Below are 21,859 nucleotides of genomic sequence, written 5' to 3' on the forward strand. Positions count from 1 at the left end.
ATTCACATTTAGACGGTTTGCAATATAGCTCATTCCTCCTGAGGGCGTTTAAGATGGTTCTGACATGATCGAGGTGCTCCTCCCATGATTTGCTGAATATGAGGATATCGTCTAGAAACACCACAACGAATTTACGCAGGTATGGCTGGAGGACACTGTTCATCAAGGTTTGGAATGTTGCCGAGGCATTTGTTAGGCCGAAACCCATCACTGTGAACTGAAAGTGACCGAATGGGGTATTTATTGCTGTCTTCGGAATATCTGTTTCTTCTATTCGAATCTGATTGTAACCGGACCTCAGATCTAGCTTGGTGAAATACGCACTGCCTTGGACGGTATCAAAAAGGTCGTCAATATTCGGTAGGCATGCCTTGTTCTTAATGGTTATGCGGTTTAGCTCACGCCAGTCGCATACCATTCGAAGTGTTCCATCCGCCTTCTTTACGAAGAACACAGGGGCTCCGTATGGGGATTTGCTGGGCTGGATGAATCCTCTACGGAGCAGCTCGGTGAGCTGAGCTTGAAGCTCATCCATCTCTGGTTTTGGTAAACGATATGCTGCACGAGATGGCGGTTTAGCTCCTTCTTCCGTTTTTATCTCGTGATCTGCGCCTCTTCTGGGTGGCAGCTTGTTTGGAAGCTCATGGGGAAAGACGTCCCCGAACTCCTTCAGCAGGTCCTTGAAATCCTTCTGATCCTCCCTACCCGGACTATCCACCGTCTGTGGCTCGTCCGGATCTGCTGTCACATACGCTAGGATTCCTTCTGCGCCACCTCTCATTGCATGCCTAGCCTGCTTCCCTGAGATGAGGAACGTCTCGATCGGTGGGTTGGATTTGTGCGTGCCATCACTTTCACTCGGTTGACAGATGATGGATCCACCCTCCAGCTTGATTTCATTGGTACGAAAATTGATCTGTGGGTTCGTCCGGGTCAGCCATGGTTTGCCGAGGATCACGTCATACCGCGTCATAGGGAATACTAGGAACTGTTGGTGCTCGCTAAAGTCGCCGACTACGGTCTTCAAGCTGTCCGTTTTCGTAATAGGCTGTGAGCGGACCGATCCATCAGCAAGTGTGAAGTTCAGGACGTCGCTACCAGTTGTTGTGGAGATGTTGTGCTTCTTGACAAGGTCAGTTGAAATGAAGTCGTGGGTTGACCCAGAATCCAGTAGCATGGTAACGCGACGTCCATTTATCTTGCCCTGGACGCGCATTAGGTCGTGTTCGTTGTCGGCGGAAATGCTCCCTGTGCTGGCGGTTACTTCATTAGGCCGGCCAACAGTATCAGGTGACGAATGCTTGACAGGCGAGGCTTGAATTTCGGTCTCCTCGAGGCGTGGTTCCTCATTTGCTAAGGGGCTGAATTTGTTCTGAACTTTGATTCGTGGCCTATTCCTGGGTGCTCTCGTGTTCGCCAGTAGTCGCACTCCCTTCCTTACTGGCGTCCATCGTTTAAAGAAGGCTTGCTTGTGGCGTTCCTCCCTCCTTCTGGACAGAATCTGGCAATATGGCCGGGTTTCCTGCAGGTGAAACACAGCCTTGAACGACCCTCTGGCTCCCTGGTTTCTCTCCCACCGGATGGTGTTGGTTGGCTTGACCAGGGTCCAGGCTGGCGCCTCTGATGCCCTGGTGCGCGCACTGCCTTGGCGTAGCTTGCTTGGGCTAGCCGCATCGACTGGTCTGCTGCGACCGCAGCTCGTATGGCTTGGGCCAAATGTTGCGGATGCTCCCTAAGTACCTCACCGCTTAGGCCCTGAGCCAGCCCACGCGTGAACAAGATAGCTCTGGAGTGGTCATCAAGCTCGGGAACTTGTAAGCTAAGCCGCGAAAATTTGTTGATGTATTCGTCAAGAGTCTCATCTTGGTGAAGAGCGAATAAGTCGATGCGCGCCTGTTCCCTGTCATAAACCGGGCCGTACACTTCTCCCAGCTTGCTCTTCAGGTCTGGCCAGTCGGAAAACAGCGTGTTTGCCTCCTGAGAGGCGATAAACCAAAGACGAGCGTTGCCCTCCAGAAAACTCGCCGCGTAGCTCAAGCGCTCCTCCGCGTTGTCCAGCTGCAGGGACTTCATGGCGAGTTCGATGGCGAAGGCCCACTCCTTGAACTCTCTTGTATCTCCACGAAACACAGGCGGAGACTTAACATGGCGCATGCGTGGCCTCTCTCCGCTGGGAGCTTGAGCACGTCTTGGCGTTTGATCTGATCCATCGCACTGACCGAGTGCGATAAGGTGATTCAGACGCTTCTGAATCTCGAATATACCGTAGGCGACTAATGCGGCCACTGCGCATAGCCCGAACATGACGAAAAGAAAAACCATCCTCTTGCTACCAGTGTAACAGTCCAACTAACTTCAGTAGTCATTCTTGGAATCAGCAATGATCCTTGCCATAATGCATTCTTATATACATGAACAAGCAATGATGGACATAACACCTAACAGCAGCAGCGTGATAATAGCAGGTGATAAGTGTATCCTATTCCTAGTGTTAGTAGTAACAGTGAATCTGTTACATTGCTTCTCAAGTTTTACTAGGGCAGTCAACAGAATAATAAACACAGCTCGCATCTTCCCTGAACCTGTTAGACAGGAGCAGAGTCGACGCATCTGTCAACAGTGTCAAGCCAAGTCAACAGCCAAGTCAACAGAATACTGTCTTTTTAAATGAGTCATGAAGTATTTGCCAATTAAGCTCAGTAGAATTTGTGTCAAACCAATGAAAAAATAGAAAATAAAATGATTGAAATCACTCTGCAAATGAGAAAAACCTCCATTCAAAATCCGAAACACAGTCTGTGCTTAGTTGCTAGTTGCCTAGTTGCTAGTTGCTTAGTTGCTACTTGCCTAGTTGCTATGTATTTCGATACTAAGTCTTGTGTCGCTAGTTCCTAATACTAATAGAAAGTGGATTGCTGCCACATGCACAGCCACAGCAACAGGGTGCAGCCACATCTAGTGTAATCATTAAATTTCAGTTTCATCGCCTCAACAGAATAATGGTAGAGCCTGGCCGGACTCTGAGAAGCAGCTTGGTATGAAAATGGCCAAGAGTCAACTGACAAGCTCAGCTAGAACACTTGGACTTCAAACTCGGGACTGTTAGGTATACAGTTAGAATTACTTGAACATGATGGCAAGGTCAGCCACAACAATTGTTTTGCTAGAAGGCATACTGGTGATAATGGCAATGGCGATGGTGATGATCGGGCGAGAGACTGAGGAGAGCTCTTCTCCCGGAGACCGTGTCAGCTTAGAGAGCATCATGTGGGCAGACATGAATGTACTGCCATTTCATCACTGATGTGTCTTACCACCATTTCTCTGATACGAACATACTCAAAGTAAATCAAAATAGTACTTATATCTCTGTCTGTAGCAGTGCTAACGCCATTGGCTGTAATCACTCCAGGAGATAGGCCATTGCCCATGCTGATCCACTGTTCAGGACATTATCCACCAAACCTATAATTACAAAGTTCATTAGTATGGCCAGGCGTTCGTAGAGAAGCCAGGCCAGTGGCAGTGACCAGGCAGGAGAGAGACTGACGTTGTTGAACGGCTGTGACTGCTTCAATAGCCTTGCATTGATCCGCTGGCCAATGTAGAGCTATGTGTAGGATGAGAGCAGGTAAAGAACAACACTGGTCACTGGTCACTATACGAGTACGAGTAGACTGATACACAAGAGAACTGAATAACAACAGGACAAAGATGTAATACTAACATTACCAACATTTACTAGATCCAAGTCTGAAGATATTGACTTTGAAGTTCAACGAAAAGTTCTCTACCCAAAGTATCCGCAATGTCCTGTCAACTATCGGTGTGGACCATAGTACTGCTAACCATAGCAGTGCGGCTACTAAGCAACTTGAAGACAAGAGAACACCGGGATATGGTACTACTGCAGGGCCGGGCGCCACTGGTACGGCAGGTACAGCCATGGCCGTACCAGTGCTTACCAATTCGCTCATGGAATGTCCAGCAGTGAACATATTCTATGGCTATTTATAGGGGTCAAAGGGGTGTACCGGGTACCCGGGTACCCGACCGTTAATCTCAGGTACCGTTAGCAAAGGGGTACCCGTTTGGATTTTGATGAACCAGTCAGTACGGAGCAACACTGCTGGGTCGTGTATTCCAGGCGGGAGTCAATAATTTACAACTCCACGCTGGATGTCTGCATTGTTGTTGCATTTTCGCACCCAGTAGATGTACTCCTGCGACTATAAGACACCAATCGATTTGCGAAACACAATGTGATATCAAAATGCAAGCCGAGAACAGATGAATTAAAATCTTGATTTATGTGAAAGTTGCGCAAAAAATTAAACATGGCTGCTAAAGGGTACCCGTTAACCCACCCGTTAAGAAAATTATCCGTTCGTTAGTTAAAGGTACACCCGTTTGACCCCTAGGGCCCTATTTATCACATTAATTTTTTTCATGTTTCATGATATGCAACTTTGCATGGTGGTGTTGTACCGACGCCTTCATATGTGCTACATCCAAAAGGAATAGAATGCCGGGTACAGCATCAGTTGGTCAGTTGTCGCCCAAACACCAGCATACTCCAATGCCACCAAGCGCTGCCCTCTCTGTCTGCGTGAGAAGCTGGAGATCTTGCATGCTGACAGAAGGGTGAACATCAACAAGCGATCGGAGCTAGTGGCCAAGTGCAGACATGAGAACAAATTCTACCTATCTAACTTCACACCTCCAGTTACATAAACCAGGATTACACCTGACGTCTGGCGCTAATCTTGCAAGCACATGCATAGAATCACCGCTTGACCTTATTTGCGCTTAAATTCTCTGATTCCACTGGCACCTTACCACACTATATCAAGAACATTCATTGAGTTTTTGTAATCATTGCTGTCTGATGATCGCCATAGGCGTGAAACTCGGAGTCACAGCCAACACAAGCTTCGTATTCTATTCCTTTTGTATGTGCTACATCCTCACCTCTGCAAATCATTATAGTCTCTTGTCATACCACTACTCACTTCACTCTTATCAGTCAGTGAGGGAATCACGGTCGGTTACAGTGTACCATACGGGGGTCATCAGCTCTTCAGGTTTCAACTGAGTCTCTCACAGTCAGTCTAGTCAGTCTAGGTTGCCAGACAGTTTGAACTTGAAAAACAAGTGCTAGTACAGTACTGTCTGGTGCCAAAGAACGGGGGGGGGGGGGGGGGGGGCTCAGGGTTCAAGCCTAGCCCGTTCTTATTTCTAGCGTACACCGCGGTTTCGTTCTTATTCAATGGTACAGTCTTACATGTACATTTATGCAGAGTTATACGTCTGAGTGTACATTATGCTGTACATTATGGTTTCCGTTCTCATCTGCAAAAAGATCCAGCCTAGACTGTTCTTAAAAATTGGTGAAATTCTAGCCTGGCCGTTCTTCGGCGCCCGACAGTACCGAATACCAGGGACATAATCATAGTGTTACTCAACTGACAAGCAATCACAGTGCCGGAGCTAGCTTATAGTACTGTTTGCTTACCAGACAGCCATGGGATACTATTGTGCTGATGTAGTTGAAGCTGAATGGAGTGATAGTGCTGCCTGCTACGCCTCTCAATGCCAGTAGCAGTACAAACAAGAAGACTGGGAACATCGCCAGGCCAATCCAGGCTACAGTCACTTCTACACCTACCATAGGTACCAGGACAACAAGACAAGACAAGAATTGCATTACTGGTAAGACATCAGAATCATTCTATGCATTGCAATTTTTTAAGAGCAATGGCAGTGCACTAGTGCCGGTATCCCACCGTTAGGCGCTGCATCTGCCGCTAGGGTTTACCGGGCATTAGCGGCCGTCATGAGTTCCCTTCGGGAACGGACACGATAATTTACTTATCGCCGGCAACATATCATGAATACATCTTCAGGCCGATGATGATGTGTGTGTGTGCGTGTGTGAGTGAAAATCCGAGCCAGAATGTGGCAAATGGTGCCTTAGCCCAGTGCTCCTGTGCCTCCAGCTTAGAACATCCTTGGGGATATGTTATTCAGCAGGGTCAGGATGCATAAAAGTGCGGCCCTTTCATGTGAACAAGGCATACATAGCCGGACAGATTTGCAAATCAGCAAACACACACGCGCAGGTCTATAAGCATGTAGTGAAACAGGGACAGTGAGACTGGGCACCCTCTATACAGTGCAGACATACCTCTTCCAGCATACTGCCTGCAACAGCAGTAGATGCACGTCAATGCTCTTCTGTGGCACGCAGCTGTGTCGCTGGGACACTGGAAATGCTCCATTGTGTGTCGATGTTGCAGTGCTACGTGATAATGAATCATCAACAGATTCATGACAACACCTGCAGTAAAGAATACATGCAAGAAATCAAGTACAACAACATCGTCACAGTGACTGCGGCTCACAGCCTCATGGCTATCAAGACTACTGTACTGGCAATATATGTTGCCGCAGGGAGGCCATGAAGCGTTACATTGGCACATGTTTGCCGCACGCAGGGCGTTACATGCAAAGTCGCACAGGAGCCGTTACACAGGTTTCTATATTGCCGCAGTCCTTTTTTTTGCTATTGCCGCATCACTTTTTTGCTATTGCCGCATCATTTTTTTGCTATTGCCGCATCATTTTTTGCAAACTGCAATGAAAAGATCGCCGCACCCCGCCGGACGCGCGTTACGAACTCAACGAAAATTTGTCGCACTAGCCTGGTCGCGCGTTACGCCGCACCCCCCTGCGTTACGCGTTACGCGGCAACATATATTGCCAGTACGGTAGTCCACACTAGCCGTGTGTCTTAAGCCGCACCCCCCTCTCCCCCCCCCTCCCCCCCCCTTGTCGGACTCAACATTTGTATTTTGTATTTTTCTTGACATTCGGAGTATAAGCGGGCCACACGTCAGACTGTGAAGCGTTTGACCTTCCGTACTCAATATGATCAAATCAGTCTACTAGTACTAGGTGCCAGTGCATAAAAAACCTCACCAGTGGTTCCACAGTTGCGAAGCACCACTGAATTTCTAACAACATTTTCCTAGTTTGTCCTTCACCCGGTACTGACATCATGTAGAATCTTCGCACTAGTGTGATAATGGAGTGTGGTACCGTAATGACATTGTAGTTGAATGACACACTTGACTGAGACATGCATATGCATGAAGCGCTGCAGCGCTGGTCTATCCAATATGCTATATGAGTTACACGTGTTTTAAAGTGCGGCTAGAAGTCCATAAAATACGGTAGATCTTGATCCTCCTGGTGTAGATGTACATGCGGTTGTGAGTCACAATCATATCAGTTCATGGACCACTAGTGCACTCAGTAGTTGCTTACCATTGATAACAGTCATCAACCTGGTCAACTCTCCAGTGTACATCCAAAGATTTGAATCGATGGCAATCCCAAGACAGCTGCAGCAATGCGAAAACGAAAGCACAAACGAGTACGCATGTACATACGCACATACGCACATACACGCATACACATATACACATATACACGCATACGCACGTGTACACAGACACACGCATGCACACACACACACACACACACACACACACACACACACACACACACAAGTGTACGCACACAATCAGTCAACACTTTCTCTACTCTACCTTCATGTAACAGCTTAGAACGCACAAGAATAAATTCATGGACAGTATAACAGTTCCTTTCTGAAGCATGGTGCGCACGCTCGCGGTAACACCGAGACCACAGGTCGGTATGAAAAACCCCATTAGCCGCATCCATGTATCCTTTGTGCCTGGCCACAACTTCTCAGTTGACTGTGGGTAGCAGCACGGCTGGAAAAGCCGCTCTTATTATAATGTATAAGGCTTATAGACACTATTAACCCTGTAGACCCTATGATTCCTATAGACCCAATATACCTATATTAGTATAAACCCCATAGACCCTATAAACCCTATAACCAATATAGACCCTGTAGAATTTATGAACCCTGGAGACCCTATGAACCCTAGAAAACCTATAGTATAAACCTCATAGACCCTTAGACTATATAGACCCTCCAGACCCTATAAGCCCTATAGACTCTCCAGACCCTATAGAGTATAGACCCTATAACCCATATAGACTCTATAGAATATATGAAACCTATAGACCCTAAAACCAATAGACCCTATAGAATCTACGCTATAGACCCTATGAATCATAACGAACCTTCAAACCCTATAGACCAAGTTGGGTAGAACCCGGTATCAGTTGTCTGATGATTACCTTGCAGCATGAAACTCAGAGTTACAATCAACCTGAACGTCATCCGCTGCATCTGCCATGTACTAAACTCTGTCTATGACATTGAACACTCTCTGCAGCTCCAAGATCAACGGATTTCTGACCCTATGACATTTTTTTACTATTATAATTCCTCAACCTAACAAACCATAAGAAAAAAGCAATGCAGAGGACAATGAAGGGCTTACAAATATAGAAGTGGCGATGGGGGTACAAGTGCTCATATAATTATAGAACTGATATACCCTATAGACCATATCGACCCACTGATCCTATAGAGCCAACGGTGAGTATCATCATCTGATCACTTGCACTATATACCGGTATAGTGTATAGTGATCGTGCTTACCACCATGCCAGGAGGGGTAGAACAGATCCAAGCCATCCTTGCCTTTCAGCAGGCTGCACTCTTCGATACAGCATCCAGGAAAAGATGGGTAGAAGCAGTAACATTGCTACCACTACACATGATGTCACACCTGCACAACAGATTGGCAGTCACATGATCACAGCGGGCAAACAACCAGTTGCATGGCATGTAACACAGCCATACATCACTGTGACATTTTCTGCTGGTGCCGGTATGTGCTATGTTTATAAGCTGTGGACAAACTGAAATGTATAGAAAGCAGTTTAAGTCCAAGAAGTACCATTTTTGCACCAGTAATCGGCATAGGATGCCAGCGATTATGCATGAGCAAACTACTTTGCAGGAGCCTAGGCAATTGCTTCAGTGGGGGCTCTTTTTAAAAAGAGGCTGGCGCCAAGCGATTGAAAGTGCTCACAACACAGTGGAGTATGGAGTGTTATCACGTGACATGTTCTACAGTGCAGTAGTCAGTAAATACTTGAGTACTGCAGCTGTGGTCAGATTATACTGGCATGCAAACATGTACATGTACACCTCAACTGAAGGCACACTGCCACACTGGGGTACATGCGTTGCCGCTATTAACAGACTGCTGTCTAAACTTGGGTACACGCTCTATCGCTATTACTAGTAACAGAGTATTAACATTTTGCTGATTGTAATAAAATCGGCCTTGTGTCGAGTATTAACAGAGTACTGTCTAAACTTGGTTACATGCGTTGTCGCTATTAACAGAGTACTATCTGGACTAGCTATAGAGTACCTTCGTGGAGGTGATCATGAAGAAGAAGTCCCACTGCTGGAAGTAACTGACACGTAGCAAGCGTAGCGATTGACGACACAACGGGTAGGATGAAGAACTCCATTCCAGGAAAGGTAGGAGGTAACCTCTTCCAGAGCAGCACGACTCCGTATAATGCAGTATCGAGATTTGATGTCACCGCACATGAAGTGATGGTGCATGCTGCAGTCAACTCCAGGAATTCGGTGATATGGATTGAGCTTCTCGCATGGTGATAGTAGTGTAGCGTTGCTACACCAGAGAAGAGAATCCCACCCAATAGTGCTTGGACCTGGTGGACACGAGAGAACAGGAGAGATGCAGTGGGTAAGCTAAGGAACTGTGAGAATGTAGCAGGGCCGACGGAACTGGTCCGGTTGGTCAGGTTATCACCGGACCAACTTTTTGCCCACCAACACATGTTTCCTACTATAGAGGTCATGTGTACCCGCCATATCATACACAGACTGTATGAAAGTCATGTGTAACCGCCATATCATATACAAACTGTATGAAAGTCATGTGTACCCGCCATATCATATACAAACTGTATGAAAGTCATGTGTACCCGCTATATCATACACAAACTGTATGAAAGTCATGTGTAACCGCCATATCATATACAAACTGTATGAAAGTCATGTGTACCCGCCATATCATATACAAACTGTATGAAAGTCATGTGTACCCGCCATATCATATACAAACTGTATGAAAGTCATGTGTACCCGCCATATCATATACAAACTGTATGAAAGTCATGTGTACCCACCATATCATTTACAAACTGTATGAAAGGCAATGATACTACCGGACCAATCGAGAACTGCTTCCGGTGGTCCAGCCTGGTGTAGTAAAGATGATGTAATTACCGTTGAAATCCCGCCAGAGCGCCCCGTCTCTCCCATCCGCCCCTCCCTGACTTCTTGTCAGGGAAGTGATTGATCGTATCCTCGTATGACTCTGTGATCCCGTACTGTACTGCAGACGGGTGCTCGATCCGGTTGCCGGGAAATGTACGCAACAGTGTCCACCCTCTTGACCAAGGATCGCACAAACCCTGAGTTTTGACGGGTCTGTACGACTCCTAGCTCTTGACCTTTGGTCGGTGTATGAGATGCAAGAACAGTTTTCGTAGGGTGAGTACTTTTTCATGTAGTACTGAATACGGCAAGTAGGACTCGCCCCATCCGCCCCTCCCACCTGAAGCGTCGAGGAGGTAGGGGCGCTCTGGCGGGATTTTACGGTATATGTACAGACAGTGGTCAGGTGTGCTAAGCCGTTAGGTTACACAAGTACATGTACATGTACCTTCGCATTACATCATCGGCCAGTAACAATGGTCGCATTACATCATCGGTCAGTAACAAGGATTGCATTCAGTACATCATCAGTCAGTGGCCACTTACCAAAGGTGTGAGTAACTTTGTCCATGAAAGGCATTTCTGCACCGACATGTTCTCATCCTGTGACAACAACACAGTGACATATCGAGTAGCCGCATGAACGCCAAGGTAAAGACACTGACATACCGAGTAGGATACAAAATAATGATGTACCGAGTAGCCAGATGAATACTAATACAGTACTTTGAGTACATGTAGTATGTGTAATTGCAGGATAGCCGTATGCTTGAACACGACCATTTCACTCAGGCCTACAAAGAGACGCACTGAACTGTGACTCCATGGAAGGTTGGACTTCTTTTCGTACACAGTGTACTACTGGCAATGTGGAGTATGATATGTCTCATTATATGCATTACTCACTGACAGTACTATTCTTCCAGGCAATTTAACTCACTGACTGTACTAGGCCAGACAACTTGATGCAAAGTCATTAGTGACAACCAAGGAGTAGTAAAATACTATGTATTTTACTACTCCCTGGTGACAACATACACATTCATTATATAATTATCTTACTTCAGTTCAGAGCATCTCATGCACATGCTATCATCCTTCTTATGTGAATCCCATAGACTAGTGATCAGCTAGCTATACGGCAAAGACTTACCGATGCCAAGTAGCGTAGAGCACTGAGCATGCTGATTATCTGGGTCAGAGCTACAATAGGATACAGTGCAGATAGCAGCCCGGGCATTTCCCTGTACATGCTCCAGTCCTGCAAGCCGGTGAACATCAGTAGACACATGTACACTATGACACTGTCACATGACACTGTCACATGACATGCTAAGTCAGCACTAGCCTACATTCGTATAGCTTATACATAGGTTATTACAGTGGTTGCTCCCAATCGTTATGTAAGTTATTATTACAACTTACAACTTAATACAAGTACAGTTTCCAGGGTTTTTTTTCGGAGTATACGCCGCATTTTAAACACCAGTAATTCCCACAAAACAGTCAAAACAGTCGGTGAACAGTCGGTGAACAGTCGGTGAACAGTCGGTGAACAGTCGGTGAACAGTCGGTGAACAGTCGGTGAACAGTCGGTGAACAGTCGGTGAACAGTCGGTGAACAGTCGGTGAACAGTCGGTGAACAGTCGGTGAACAGTCGGTGAACAGTCGGTGAACAGTCGGTGAACAGTCGGTGAACAGTCGGTGAACAGTCGGTGAACAGTCGGTGAACAGTCGGTGAACAGTCGGTGAACAGTCGGTGAACAGTCGGTGAACAGTCGGTGAACAGTCGGTGAACAGTCGGTGAACAGTCGGTGAACAGTCGGTGAACAGTCGGTGAACAGTCGGTGAACAGTCGGTGAACAGTCGGTGAACAGTCGGTGAACAGTCGGTGAACAGTCGGTGAACAGTCGGTGAACAGTCGGTGAACAGTCGGTGAACAGTCGGTGAACAGTCGGTGAACAGTCGGTGAACAGTCGGTGAACAGTCGGTGAACAGTCGGTGAACAGTCGGTGAACAGTCGGTGAACAGTCGGTGAACAGTCGGTGAACAGTCGGTGAACAGTCGGTGAACAGTCGGTGAACAGTCGGTGAACAGTCGGTGAACAGTCGGTGAACAGTCGGTGAACAGTCGGTGCATGCGGCTTATACTACCAGTGCCAAATTCATGGTGATAAACAGGGTACATGTCTGCTTTTCGTGACAAAAATCTGGGTGAAGCTTATACATGTACTCCAGTGCGGCTGATAGTCCGGAATATACGATACTTAGACAGTTAGAATGGATACATGAGTAGCAAACCACAGACTTTGTTGAGTGAATTACTGATGTGCAACTGCAAGTTGAGGTGTGTGTGGGGGGGGGGGGGGGGGTAGTCAGAAATGAACAGGGAATGTTGAAACACAGCAGGGCTGTTCAACGACGTTACGTTACGTGCTGAACAGGTAGAACACAACGCGCAGTCCCAAGACTACTAGTACAGTAGATATTGGTTATAACGTGCCCTTCTGATTTTTCACATTTTATCACTATAACCGGTATATCACTACAGGCGATTTTCAACTGCGCGCGTCATACATACACATTATACACGTGTGGGTACTCGATAGCGCTAATGTAGCGTACTGATACGTGATGGATGCTACTGCACCTTCTCCAGTCTAGAGTGAAGAACTTCTTGGCCCAAAGACATCATCCAGGAAGCACCAGACCAGAATACCCTATGACAACACACATGTGGCTCCAAATCGAGACATCAATGCCTCACACTCGTGTGTTGCTATCACTATAGACGATAATTTTTCTGCACAAAGAGGTGTTTTGAATGGTGATTCTGTATCCTTATAGCCGATTTATCGCTATATACGATATATTGGTTATAATGATAATTTGACTGGCTTTTTCTGGTTTTGCTTTTGATATTTTCATTTTGTATCAATATAGCCGGTTTATCACTATGTCCGATGACTTTATAACCGATATCCACTGTACATGTACTAGTAGGTCTACACACTACACAGACATACACGTCGTTTGTCAATCTACTCCTGGCAGCACGGATCAGCTACAGCCTACAAGCCTACATGTAAATCAGCATGATCATGATGAGTGCTTCAAGTAACCATGGTAACAGTTCAAGGACTGGATGACTAGAATGTCTGTACATAACTGACTGTACAGTATACATGTGCATGACTACAACCATCATTCCGGTGGCTTACCCTAGCATTGACGTTCAGAGTTGTGACGGCGATTTGCATGATTCCAGCGAATAGAATGGAAATACACACAGTAGCAAACCGCCAGCGACCTTTCGCCTCCACCTGCTCACACTCATAGTCCTCATCGTGCCGTGCCTCTCTTCTGCTGGGAAGCTGCGGCGGCGGCGGGGTACGAATAGCGACAATACCTCCAGCAGCAGCGACACCATGGACACCCCTGACAGAATCAGATCGCGATGTGTGAGTATCAGGTAGTTCATCAGCACTATTCAAACAACTGGCTGCAGACTGCAGCAGGCGCTCATCCTGACTATCGCTCATGTCTTGCGGGTGATCTCGCCTCAAATTCTCCAATTCGAAAAGGACGATAGTTCTGGTAGAGGAAGAAGATGCATGGTTACCCGCCGGGGCCAGACGTCTATACCCTGCTGGTCTTGCCATACCTTACGAATGGCGATACTTATCCGCTGGTGATATTATTATGATACCCTGAGAAGGTAGAGAGAAGATGCGTCGGAAACAACTACTTCACACGCAGTCTTCAACGTCACCACCGCGAACAAGGACTTTTTGTTTCACAATGCTAGTTTCAACATTGCCATTGGTCTCCAGTCCCACTGCCGCACTAGTAGAACTGTACGCTTACTTGTCGCTTGTAGTCTAGTTGAGCTAAGTCGCGCTCCTGCGCTGCTGCTTTTAAGATTGAGGGCTAACAACATAGGAAAAAACGCCGTAGATGGCCCGACCAAAACAACACGTGCAATCTACATACCGGGCATTTTGTCAGTCACACTGGGCCGGGAACGCTCATCGCTCTATGATCATGATGACTGGCTCTGTGGTGTGGGATCACCGTGCCATGATTTTGTACGGGTACCGACCGTAACTGCCCGCTGGTCAGTCGCAAGTCAGTCATATTATTATTATCATGGCATTGCCAGAATAACCGAGGATGTGGGGGATCAAGCAGGGCATGCCCACTCTAACCTTTGCAAGACAGTAATCAGACTCTTGACGGGCTCATTGTTCATGTACATCACATCCTTTCCATGATGTATTTGACGATGGCACCACAAAGCAACGACGTAACTGTCGTTATGTTATTGGTTATGTAGGCATTGGCATTTTGGGACTATGTCAGTATGTGAATGCCGATATCCTCATGCTTAGTGCAGGTCGGGCTGGTGCAGCCAATGCATGCAGCTATTGAGCCGTCAAGGACGATGGCCACGGATCATTGGGTGCGCAACGTGATTTTAGTGGTGTGAGCACTGACCATGCATCCACGGAGTCCGCTGGAGAGACACAGGCCATAGCGAAAGCACTTCGTCTTTCGTGTACATCAACAAAACCTACTGAGTGCCGCCGCCTTGGAACCCCATCACGGCATCAGGCCAATGCACTGATGTAGCATACCATGGCCCAGGCACTATTGCAGTATTGCCACTGCATTGGCATTGCGTTGAACGGAACATTGGATTTGGAAGCGTTCCGGGGCCCGGGTGATGCGGGTTGGTTGGTTGGTTGGTTGGTTGGTTGTGAACCGTCAACGAGAGTGGGGTCGCAACTTCTAGCTCTTGACCTAGTTCTATTCAACGACGTGTATTGGACTAAAACGTTGACGAAGGTCCTGCTAAACAGACCAGTCTTTGAGCAGGCCCACGAGGGGCAGAGAGGCAGCGGATCAGCATGGTTCACAGAGAGGCAGCGGATCAGCATGGTTCCCAGAGAGGCAGCGGATCAGCATGGTTCACAGAGAGGCAGCGGATCAGCATGGTTCACAGAGAGGCAGCGGATCAGCATGGTTCACAGAGAGGCAGCGGATCAGCATGGTTCACAGAGAGGCAGCGGATCAGCATGGTTCCCAGAGAGGCAGCGGATCAGCATGGTTCACAGAGAGGCAGCGGATCAGCATGGTTCACAGAGAGGCAGCGGATCAGCATGGTTCACAGAGAGGCAGCGGATCAGCATGGTTCACAGAGAGGCAGCGGATCAGCATGGTTCACAGAGAGGCAGCGGATCAGCATGGTTCACAGAGAGGCAGCGGATCAGCATGGTTCACAAACTGTTCAAGGTTTACCATACATGTAATCATACGAACTCAGTTCACTGTTAGCCATGGCATACAAACAAACAGTTCACTGTTAGCCATGGCATACAAACAAACCGTTCACATTAACCATGGTTTACCCAGACCAATCCCTCCTCCTGCTCCTCCCTAGTTGGAGGCTCCACTGGCACTGGCATCATCTCGTAACCACAATACACGTGTACATGAGTACATGTACCACAAAAAAAAGGTGTATGTACTCTTGGTACCACCAACACGCATGACATCTCCAAAGCCGGAACTTGAAGAAGTGCAGGTAGACGTACTTCCTGCTGGCACAGCATCAGACTCTGTCGACATGTCTCTGACGCTGGCCTGGTGTGAGACCCTGGCCTGGGCCTGGCCGGCCTGCTGCCTGCTGGGCCAGTGCAAAGAGCAAACACAAAAGCCTTGAAAAAGTAATTAGTTGAAGAGGCAAAACTGCCAAAAGCTACATCATACTCCATGACTCGTGTCATCATGCATCGAGGACATCGACATGTCGACAGTCTTCATGGTCTTGCACCGAGTTTTGTAGTCTGTAAATCTACGACATGTCGACAGCAGCTCTACAACGAGTGACTGTATACACGTAGTGTCATGACAGTCGAGTCGGTGACAAGCACTGGCGCATGGCGTCGATACAGTGCTTGGTACCCACTGACACAGTACAGCCTACACACAGGTCTATCTACCCGGTACCAGGACACGTCTTTTTGTAGCAAGATCTCACCTGGCCCACACTGCAGTTCAAAAGGGCTTCTCAGCTTGTAATGAGGAGAACGGAATCTTTCGCTACACAAACGTGAACTAATGAGGTATTCTTTAGCAAGGAATAGGCCGTGCTGCGCCTGGGTGAGCTAGCTACTTCCTGGAGAGGAACGAAGTAAAAGTGCCAGTGAGATAAACTGGATGATGTGTCTCGGATCGATCGCTACTGTCAGGAGTCGAATGGAACTGGAGGAGTAAAGTTTTTGTGCACTCGCACTACCAGTAGCTACAGACTGTCAACTGCATGGTGGCTGTTTGGATGTTCTACTTGTGTGATCGATATCTTCACTACGCTACGGTCTGAATCGCTAAGACTTGCCTTCCCTGCTACCGGTAATTCTATTCATTTGTGAATTCCGGATTCGCCATAATCAGGGGCGAGAGCCGAGAGGGCAGTGCAAGTCGGTCAGTCCACAAATACGTGACATCATGACGCACGAAACGCGACTCCATCGGAACTATGGCGCTGCTTCAGCCGTAGGGGAAATGGGCAAAGATGGAGATGGATTTGCTGGCGATTTATCCGATATGCCATCAGCACCACCACTTCAGCGACGTCAGAGCAGGTATTCGAAAGTAACGGAGACTGTCGGAGGACTGTTTGGTGCTAGTCCGGCTGATGAAAAGCGCTGGCAAGAATCAGGTATGTATGCTAAACGTGAGGGCGCACGTGGTTATCACAAGCTAGCAGCCTATGATGATGCTGACGGAGGCACTGGGTCGGAACATGACGGCGGCGGCCATATGCGTGTGGCAGAGACGCGCTTGGATCAGCCGAGCAAGCAGCAGCAACGTGGTCGTCAAGAGCAACGCCGCCGTGGTGGGCGTAGATTGCCCGCTTGGAGACGTCCATCGGTGAAACGGCGTATCGATGCACTGCCAACTTTCCGCCCATACTTCATCATCTTCATCAGCCTTGTACAGGTTGGAATCACTATTTACACACTGATCGAAGGCAAACTGGCACCCATAGCTTTCACCCCGAAAGAGGAAGAGCAGCTGATTACCAACCCAATGACAGGAATTCCAGCCAATGTTAAAAGGGAAGTCCCGTTCAATTTCTTCATCGGTCCCAGTGCTAAATACATGGTCAGCATCGGAGCAAAGTTTACACTGGTAGGTCCTATGCCTCTTATCACATGTCACATGTCACATGTGTGCGAGAAGCTATTAGCGTTACTGTATATGTGTGTGTGTGTGTGTGTGTGTGTGTATGTGTGTGTGTGTGTGTGTGTGTGTGTGTGTGTGTGTGTGTGCGCGTCAACATTTTAAAAGTTATTTAACACTGTGCCACGGTGTGTATGTCTCTGTGGATATGCGGTACTGTAAGTATAATATTATGTCTGTGTGTGTGTGTGTGTGTGTGTGTGTGTGTGTGTGTGTGTGTGTGTGTGTGTGTGTGTGTGTGTGTGCGTGCGTGCGTCTGTGTGCGTGTGTGGATGGTGCAGTGTATGAGAACGGATACGGCACTGCTGGTGAGGATGGCTGCTGAAGCAGATCGTGAGAACCAGTTCCTATGTGCCTCTAGGTCTGTCAATAACACCTGTGGTATGATGGACCCCAGTGAATGCAAGTAAGTACCAGTAACGGTATGACTGTGACTCGTGCACTCCACTGAATACCAGGATTGCTGCTAGTTGCATAGTCACTATGGTACTAATGTGATTTCTGTGTTGTTCGTAGTTCTGCCAGCTGCACAATCCTGGGATCAGCAAAGCAGTGCAGCACCAGCAATGAGTTCTGTAGGAACGGTATTGTCCTGCGTCCATGCTGCATCGGCCTGGATGCATCATGTGTTATAACATCAGAAGAAAACTGCACATTCTTTGATGGCGTGTATCATGCTGACAAGGTGGGTGACCTGCACATCTCCCATTTATTAATTTTCTTCCAGGCTACATGCCACATCTAGTGCAGATATGCCTTTACAATGATGTGCATGGTTACCTGTAAAACTTTCCAGATAAAAGATTGCATGCACTCTAGTATCTCTGGACGGTGAACGGGAATGCAGCGAGAATCCACAAGACATGGGTCTTGTAGACTCTTTGCTCAATATTTGTACTTGCAAGTTTACGCGTCTGAGTTCATCATCTACAGGTACATAATAGATTATGCGATTGCAAAAACTTTGTGTATTTAAATTTGTTGAACTCCTTTATCCAAATAATTGTAGAATCTGAATTTTATTATTATTATTACACACACACTCATGGCCAAGGCCAATCAAGGAGGAGGTGAGGGTGATTATAGCCAGCCATGGCAAAAAAAAGAAAGAAAAAAAAGAAGAAGAAAGAAAAACAAGTGCAAATCAGAACAACAACAATAAAACAAGAGATTGGGAATGCATCCCGAGGGCCCATGTCTTGTAATTCTGATGCAATCCGCGGCCGTGATGTTGATGTGTCCATGTTTATCATGTGCAGGTGCTAATCCGCGGCCCTGATGTTGATGTGTCCATGTTTATTATGTGCAGGTGCTATGTCGTGATGCTAACTGTGTTGGCAGTGTTTGCAACACGCCACTGGAGAAAGGCCAAATCACGGTATCTAGTGCCAACCAGTGGTTTCGTTTCTTCACCGCCATCTTCCTGCAAAGCGGTGTCATCTCAGCACTTCTCTTCCTAGGTGCTCAGCTCTACCTGGGTGTCAAGATTGAAAAACAAATTGGGTAAGCCGCCGACGCCCCATTGTTAGCAAAGGTGCAGCCTCATTAATGGGTAAAGCCCCCATTATTGGGTAAAAGCCCTCATTATTGGGTAAAAGCCCCCATTATTTGGGCAAAGCCCTACCATTATTGGGTAATGTACAGTTCCGTTATTGGGTGAGCCGGGTGTGTACTGCTCTCCTTGCACTTTATGATAAGTTTGCTCAGAACACACTATTTGTACAGCCTGTCTTGATACTACCAATTTTTCAGAATTCAGGTTTGACTTCTTTACACATACTTCCCACACATATCATTCTGCATTGAAACTTCCAATTAGAAGTAGATGTAGTACTGGTGTGTTTGACATGAGATTCTGAAGGCTACCTGTCCTGGTTGAAAGTGCTGGACATTGAGATGTGGTGACCATTCTTTCTCCATGTGTATAAGACTCACCGTACATGTAGGGAGTCTCATTCAATCTCAATCATGTCCTGCATGCATGCAGTAGCCACTGCATGCTCACAGTGGCTATTGCATGCACACAGTGGCTATTGCATGCATGCAGTGGCTACTGCAGTCACTACTGTACAACACCGACCGTTACTTGAAAAAAACGAGATAGTTCCTGAGCCTGGTTTACCACCATTAGTTGCCGCTGAGCCGGCTGTCAACCTACTGTCATCACTACGCCGGTGTGTATGTGTGTGACCGCAGCTGGCTACGAATCATGTTGATCTACACAGCCAGTGGTGTTGGAGGCTATCTGGTCAGTGGCATATTCGACCCAAGCACATCACAGGTGAGCACTTCGTGTATGTAGAACTAAGTCATGTGACATGTAGCTACACCTTGTGTCCAGTCATGGCAACGGCGCGGAGTATACCGGGGTATGCCGCGAGTACATATTCCCATGCAGTATAACGTTACCATGGCAGCCGGACATAAGTATACACGGGCATCACTTCAAAGTAGAACTCGTACATGCCGCGGTCACACTGTTTGCTACAGGTACTGTTGCTGTTACATCCACTTTCCCTCACAACCCATCACTTCATTGACTGTGTGCGGCATGGTATGCCCAATGTCACTGCACAGTATCACATCGCAGCGTGACTGCACATAGTCTGGGTGGGCTTGTTGGGCCACTGGGTATACACGTCGTACATGTAGTTCTGCTTTCAACTTCACTGGACGTATGTTAGAGAGTTGTATTTATCCAGGTAGCCTTGGCGACTGGGAGAATGTGGTATACGTCATTCATTTACTCCGCAATCCCCTCCAGCGAGTTCCTACATTCATAAAAGCTAAATGTTCTGTTGGTATGACTTTGCTGTGTGGTGCAGGTTGGCTGTTCTGGAGCTGTCTTCGGCTTGTTTAGCATTCGATTTGTGGAGCTGGTGCAGAGATGGCAAGCGATAAAAAGCCCTTGTCAGAACTTAGTGGGTTTGTTGATCACACTCATCGCAGCTTTGGGTAAGGCCTCAGTGGGACAAACTTTCATTCTGTTTTGAACTTTAAAAACAACATAGGCACAAAGCTCTCCGTGACATGGCCATCTACGGCTCTAGTCTTTTTGGGGGGATTCTCTGCGACGGCATTGGGCTTGTCTGCGCTTCACATAGGATAGGCATTCTTGTTTTGTTTTTTAAGAAGATGCATGATTGCTCTCAACATTGCATAGTGCACTTCCTGCCGACACCCAGAGAAGTGTCAGTCAGTCGGTAGGGGCAGGGACTCCACGTGCGTTGGGAGTAACCAACTCAGTCTTCAGCTATTTCCACCAAACCGTGATACAGTTATTGCAGATGGTTGTTCTTTTCAAACCCAGTGTGCAAGTTCTTGCTTCCTTGCTTGCCGTGAGGAGGTGCTGAGGTCGTTTGTGTTTCGTATTCTGCTGCTTTGTTTTACAGCAATGGGCACTACTCCATACCTGGACAACTTTGCCAACGTTGGCGGCTTCATCTTTGGTCTGATATCCTCATTCATTTTCGTGCCCTATCTTACATTCGGAAAGTTTGACGCTGCGCGAAAGTGCTGCTTCGTTCTCGTGGCGATTCTACTAGTGGCTGCAATGTTCTTTGTTGGGTTTGTCGTCTTCTACAACACTCAGAATGCTGAGTTCTGCTCTTGGTGCTCCTACATAAACTGTGTTCCCTATACGGATACCTTCTGTGAAGAGGGATTCAACGCTTTCAAGTTCACTCCGTAGGATTGTTTGCCAGCTGGACACGTACTTGCTTTTATCAGAGTAATCTATTCATTTTCACTTGCCTTCTTCTCCTGTGAACGGAGACTATTATATTCGTATTGCCTTCTTCCAGTAGAACTTTGCGAGGCGACTGCTATTTCTTGAAACCTTTCCGTCTGCATTGCTCGCTGCTAATTTGAGCCTTGATCAAAAACGATAATAATTATAATACTGTATCGCAAACTACTTTTAAAAATACTTGGAAGTAGCGTTATTTTAAAACTTCCCAATTCTGGAGCAATCGACCACACGGTTGGCATCCCTGTGATGACAATGGCATAGCATCCCTGTGATGACAATGGCATAGCATCCCTGTGATGACAATGGCATAGCAACACTTATCGCGAGCACAACACATAATCATTGTACTTGCCAGGTACCATGGACGGACGTGTATCTTACTGATGTGGATCATGATTGTTATTCTCCTCACAACAGCGGCTGCTAACACCACACAGACGTGGCGCAAGAGTCTTTTCAACAAATCAGCAGCATAGTCGTTCACGTCTGTACGTGTAGGCTGTGTGATTGATGCCAATGGCTATACTATCATGTATCGCACGACCAGCTCAACACAAGCAACAAGTCAGGGCCCTCCCTATCTGGCAATG

The 21,859-nt window shown here is 47.2% G+C and overlaps 2 protein-coding genes across 2 annotated transcripts; one reads left to right on the forward strand and one right to left on the reverse strand.

Annotated features, from left to right (window-relative positions):
* Window positions 1-2,632: 2,632 nt before the first annotated feature.
* On the reverse strand, window positions 2,633-14,283 carry LOC135806646 (uncharacterized). Its single transcript, XM_065320874.1, has 9 exons — window positions 13,492-14,283; window positions 11,424-11,531; window positions 10,817-10,873; window positions 9,390-9,699; window positions 8,606-8,735; window positions 7,330-7,406; window positions 6,188-6,340; window positions 5,516-5,664; window positions 2,633-3,610 (listed from the first exon to the last, which is right to left on the reverse strand). The coding sequence occupies exons 1-9, from the start codon at window positions 13,930-13,932 to the stop codon at window positions 3,404-3,406; spliced, it is 1,632 nt and encodes a 543-aa protein (XP_065176946.1). The 5' UTR covers window positions 13,933-14,283; the 3' UTR covers window positions 2,633-3,403.
* A 2,008-nt stretch (window positions 14,284-16,291) lies between these two features.
* On the forward strand, window positions 16,292-21,701 carry LOC135806647 (inactive rhomboid protein 1-like). Its single transcript, XM_065320875.1, has 7 exons — window positions 16,292-17,467; window positions 17,800-17,924; window positions 18,035-18,203; window positions 18,828-19,021; window positions 19,715-19,799; window positions 20,344-20,473; window positions 20,911-21,701. Exons 1-7 carry the CDS (start codon window positions 16,781-16,783, stop codon window positions 21,207-21,209), a joined length of 1,689 nt encoding a protein of 562 aa, XP_065176947.1. The 5' UTR covers window positions 16,292-16,780; the 3' UTR covers window positions 21,210-21,701.
* Window positions 21,702-21,859: the final 158 nt, after the last annotated feature.

This window comes from Sycon ciliatum, chromosome 1 (genome assembly GCF_964019385.1).
Source record: "Sycon ciliatum chromosome 1, ocSycCili1.1, whole genome shotgun sequence".
NCBI lineage: Eukaryota > Metazoa > Porifera > Calcarea > Leucosolenida > Sycettidae > Sycon > Sycon ciliatum.

Coding starts and splice junctions, on each gene's coding strand:
- LOC135806647 (XM_065320875.1), top strand. CDS start 16,781: ATGACGCACGAAACGCGACTCCATCGGAACTATGGCGCTGCTTCAGCC. Junction 19,022..19,714: donor AAGATTGAAAAACAAATTGG/GTAAGCCGCCGA, acceptor GTGTGACCGCAG/CTGGCTACGAATCATGTTGA. Junction 20,474..20,910: donor CACACTCATCGCAGCTTTGG/GTAAGGCCTCAG, acceptor TTTGTTTTACAG/CAATGGGCACTACTCCATAC.
- LOC135806646 (XM_065320874.1), bottom strand. CDS start 13,932: ATGGCAAGACCAGCAGGGTATAGACGTCTGGCCCCGGCGGGTAACCAT. Junction 9,700..10,816: donor CAAAGTTACTCACACCTTTG/GTAAGTGGCCAC, acceptor CGTGTCCACCAG/GTCCAAGCACTATTGGGTGG. Junction 7,407..8,605: donor CTACCCCTCCTGGCATGGTG/GTAAGCACGATC, acceptor GCATTGCTGCAG/CTGTCTTGGGATTGCCATCG.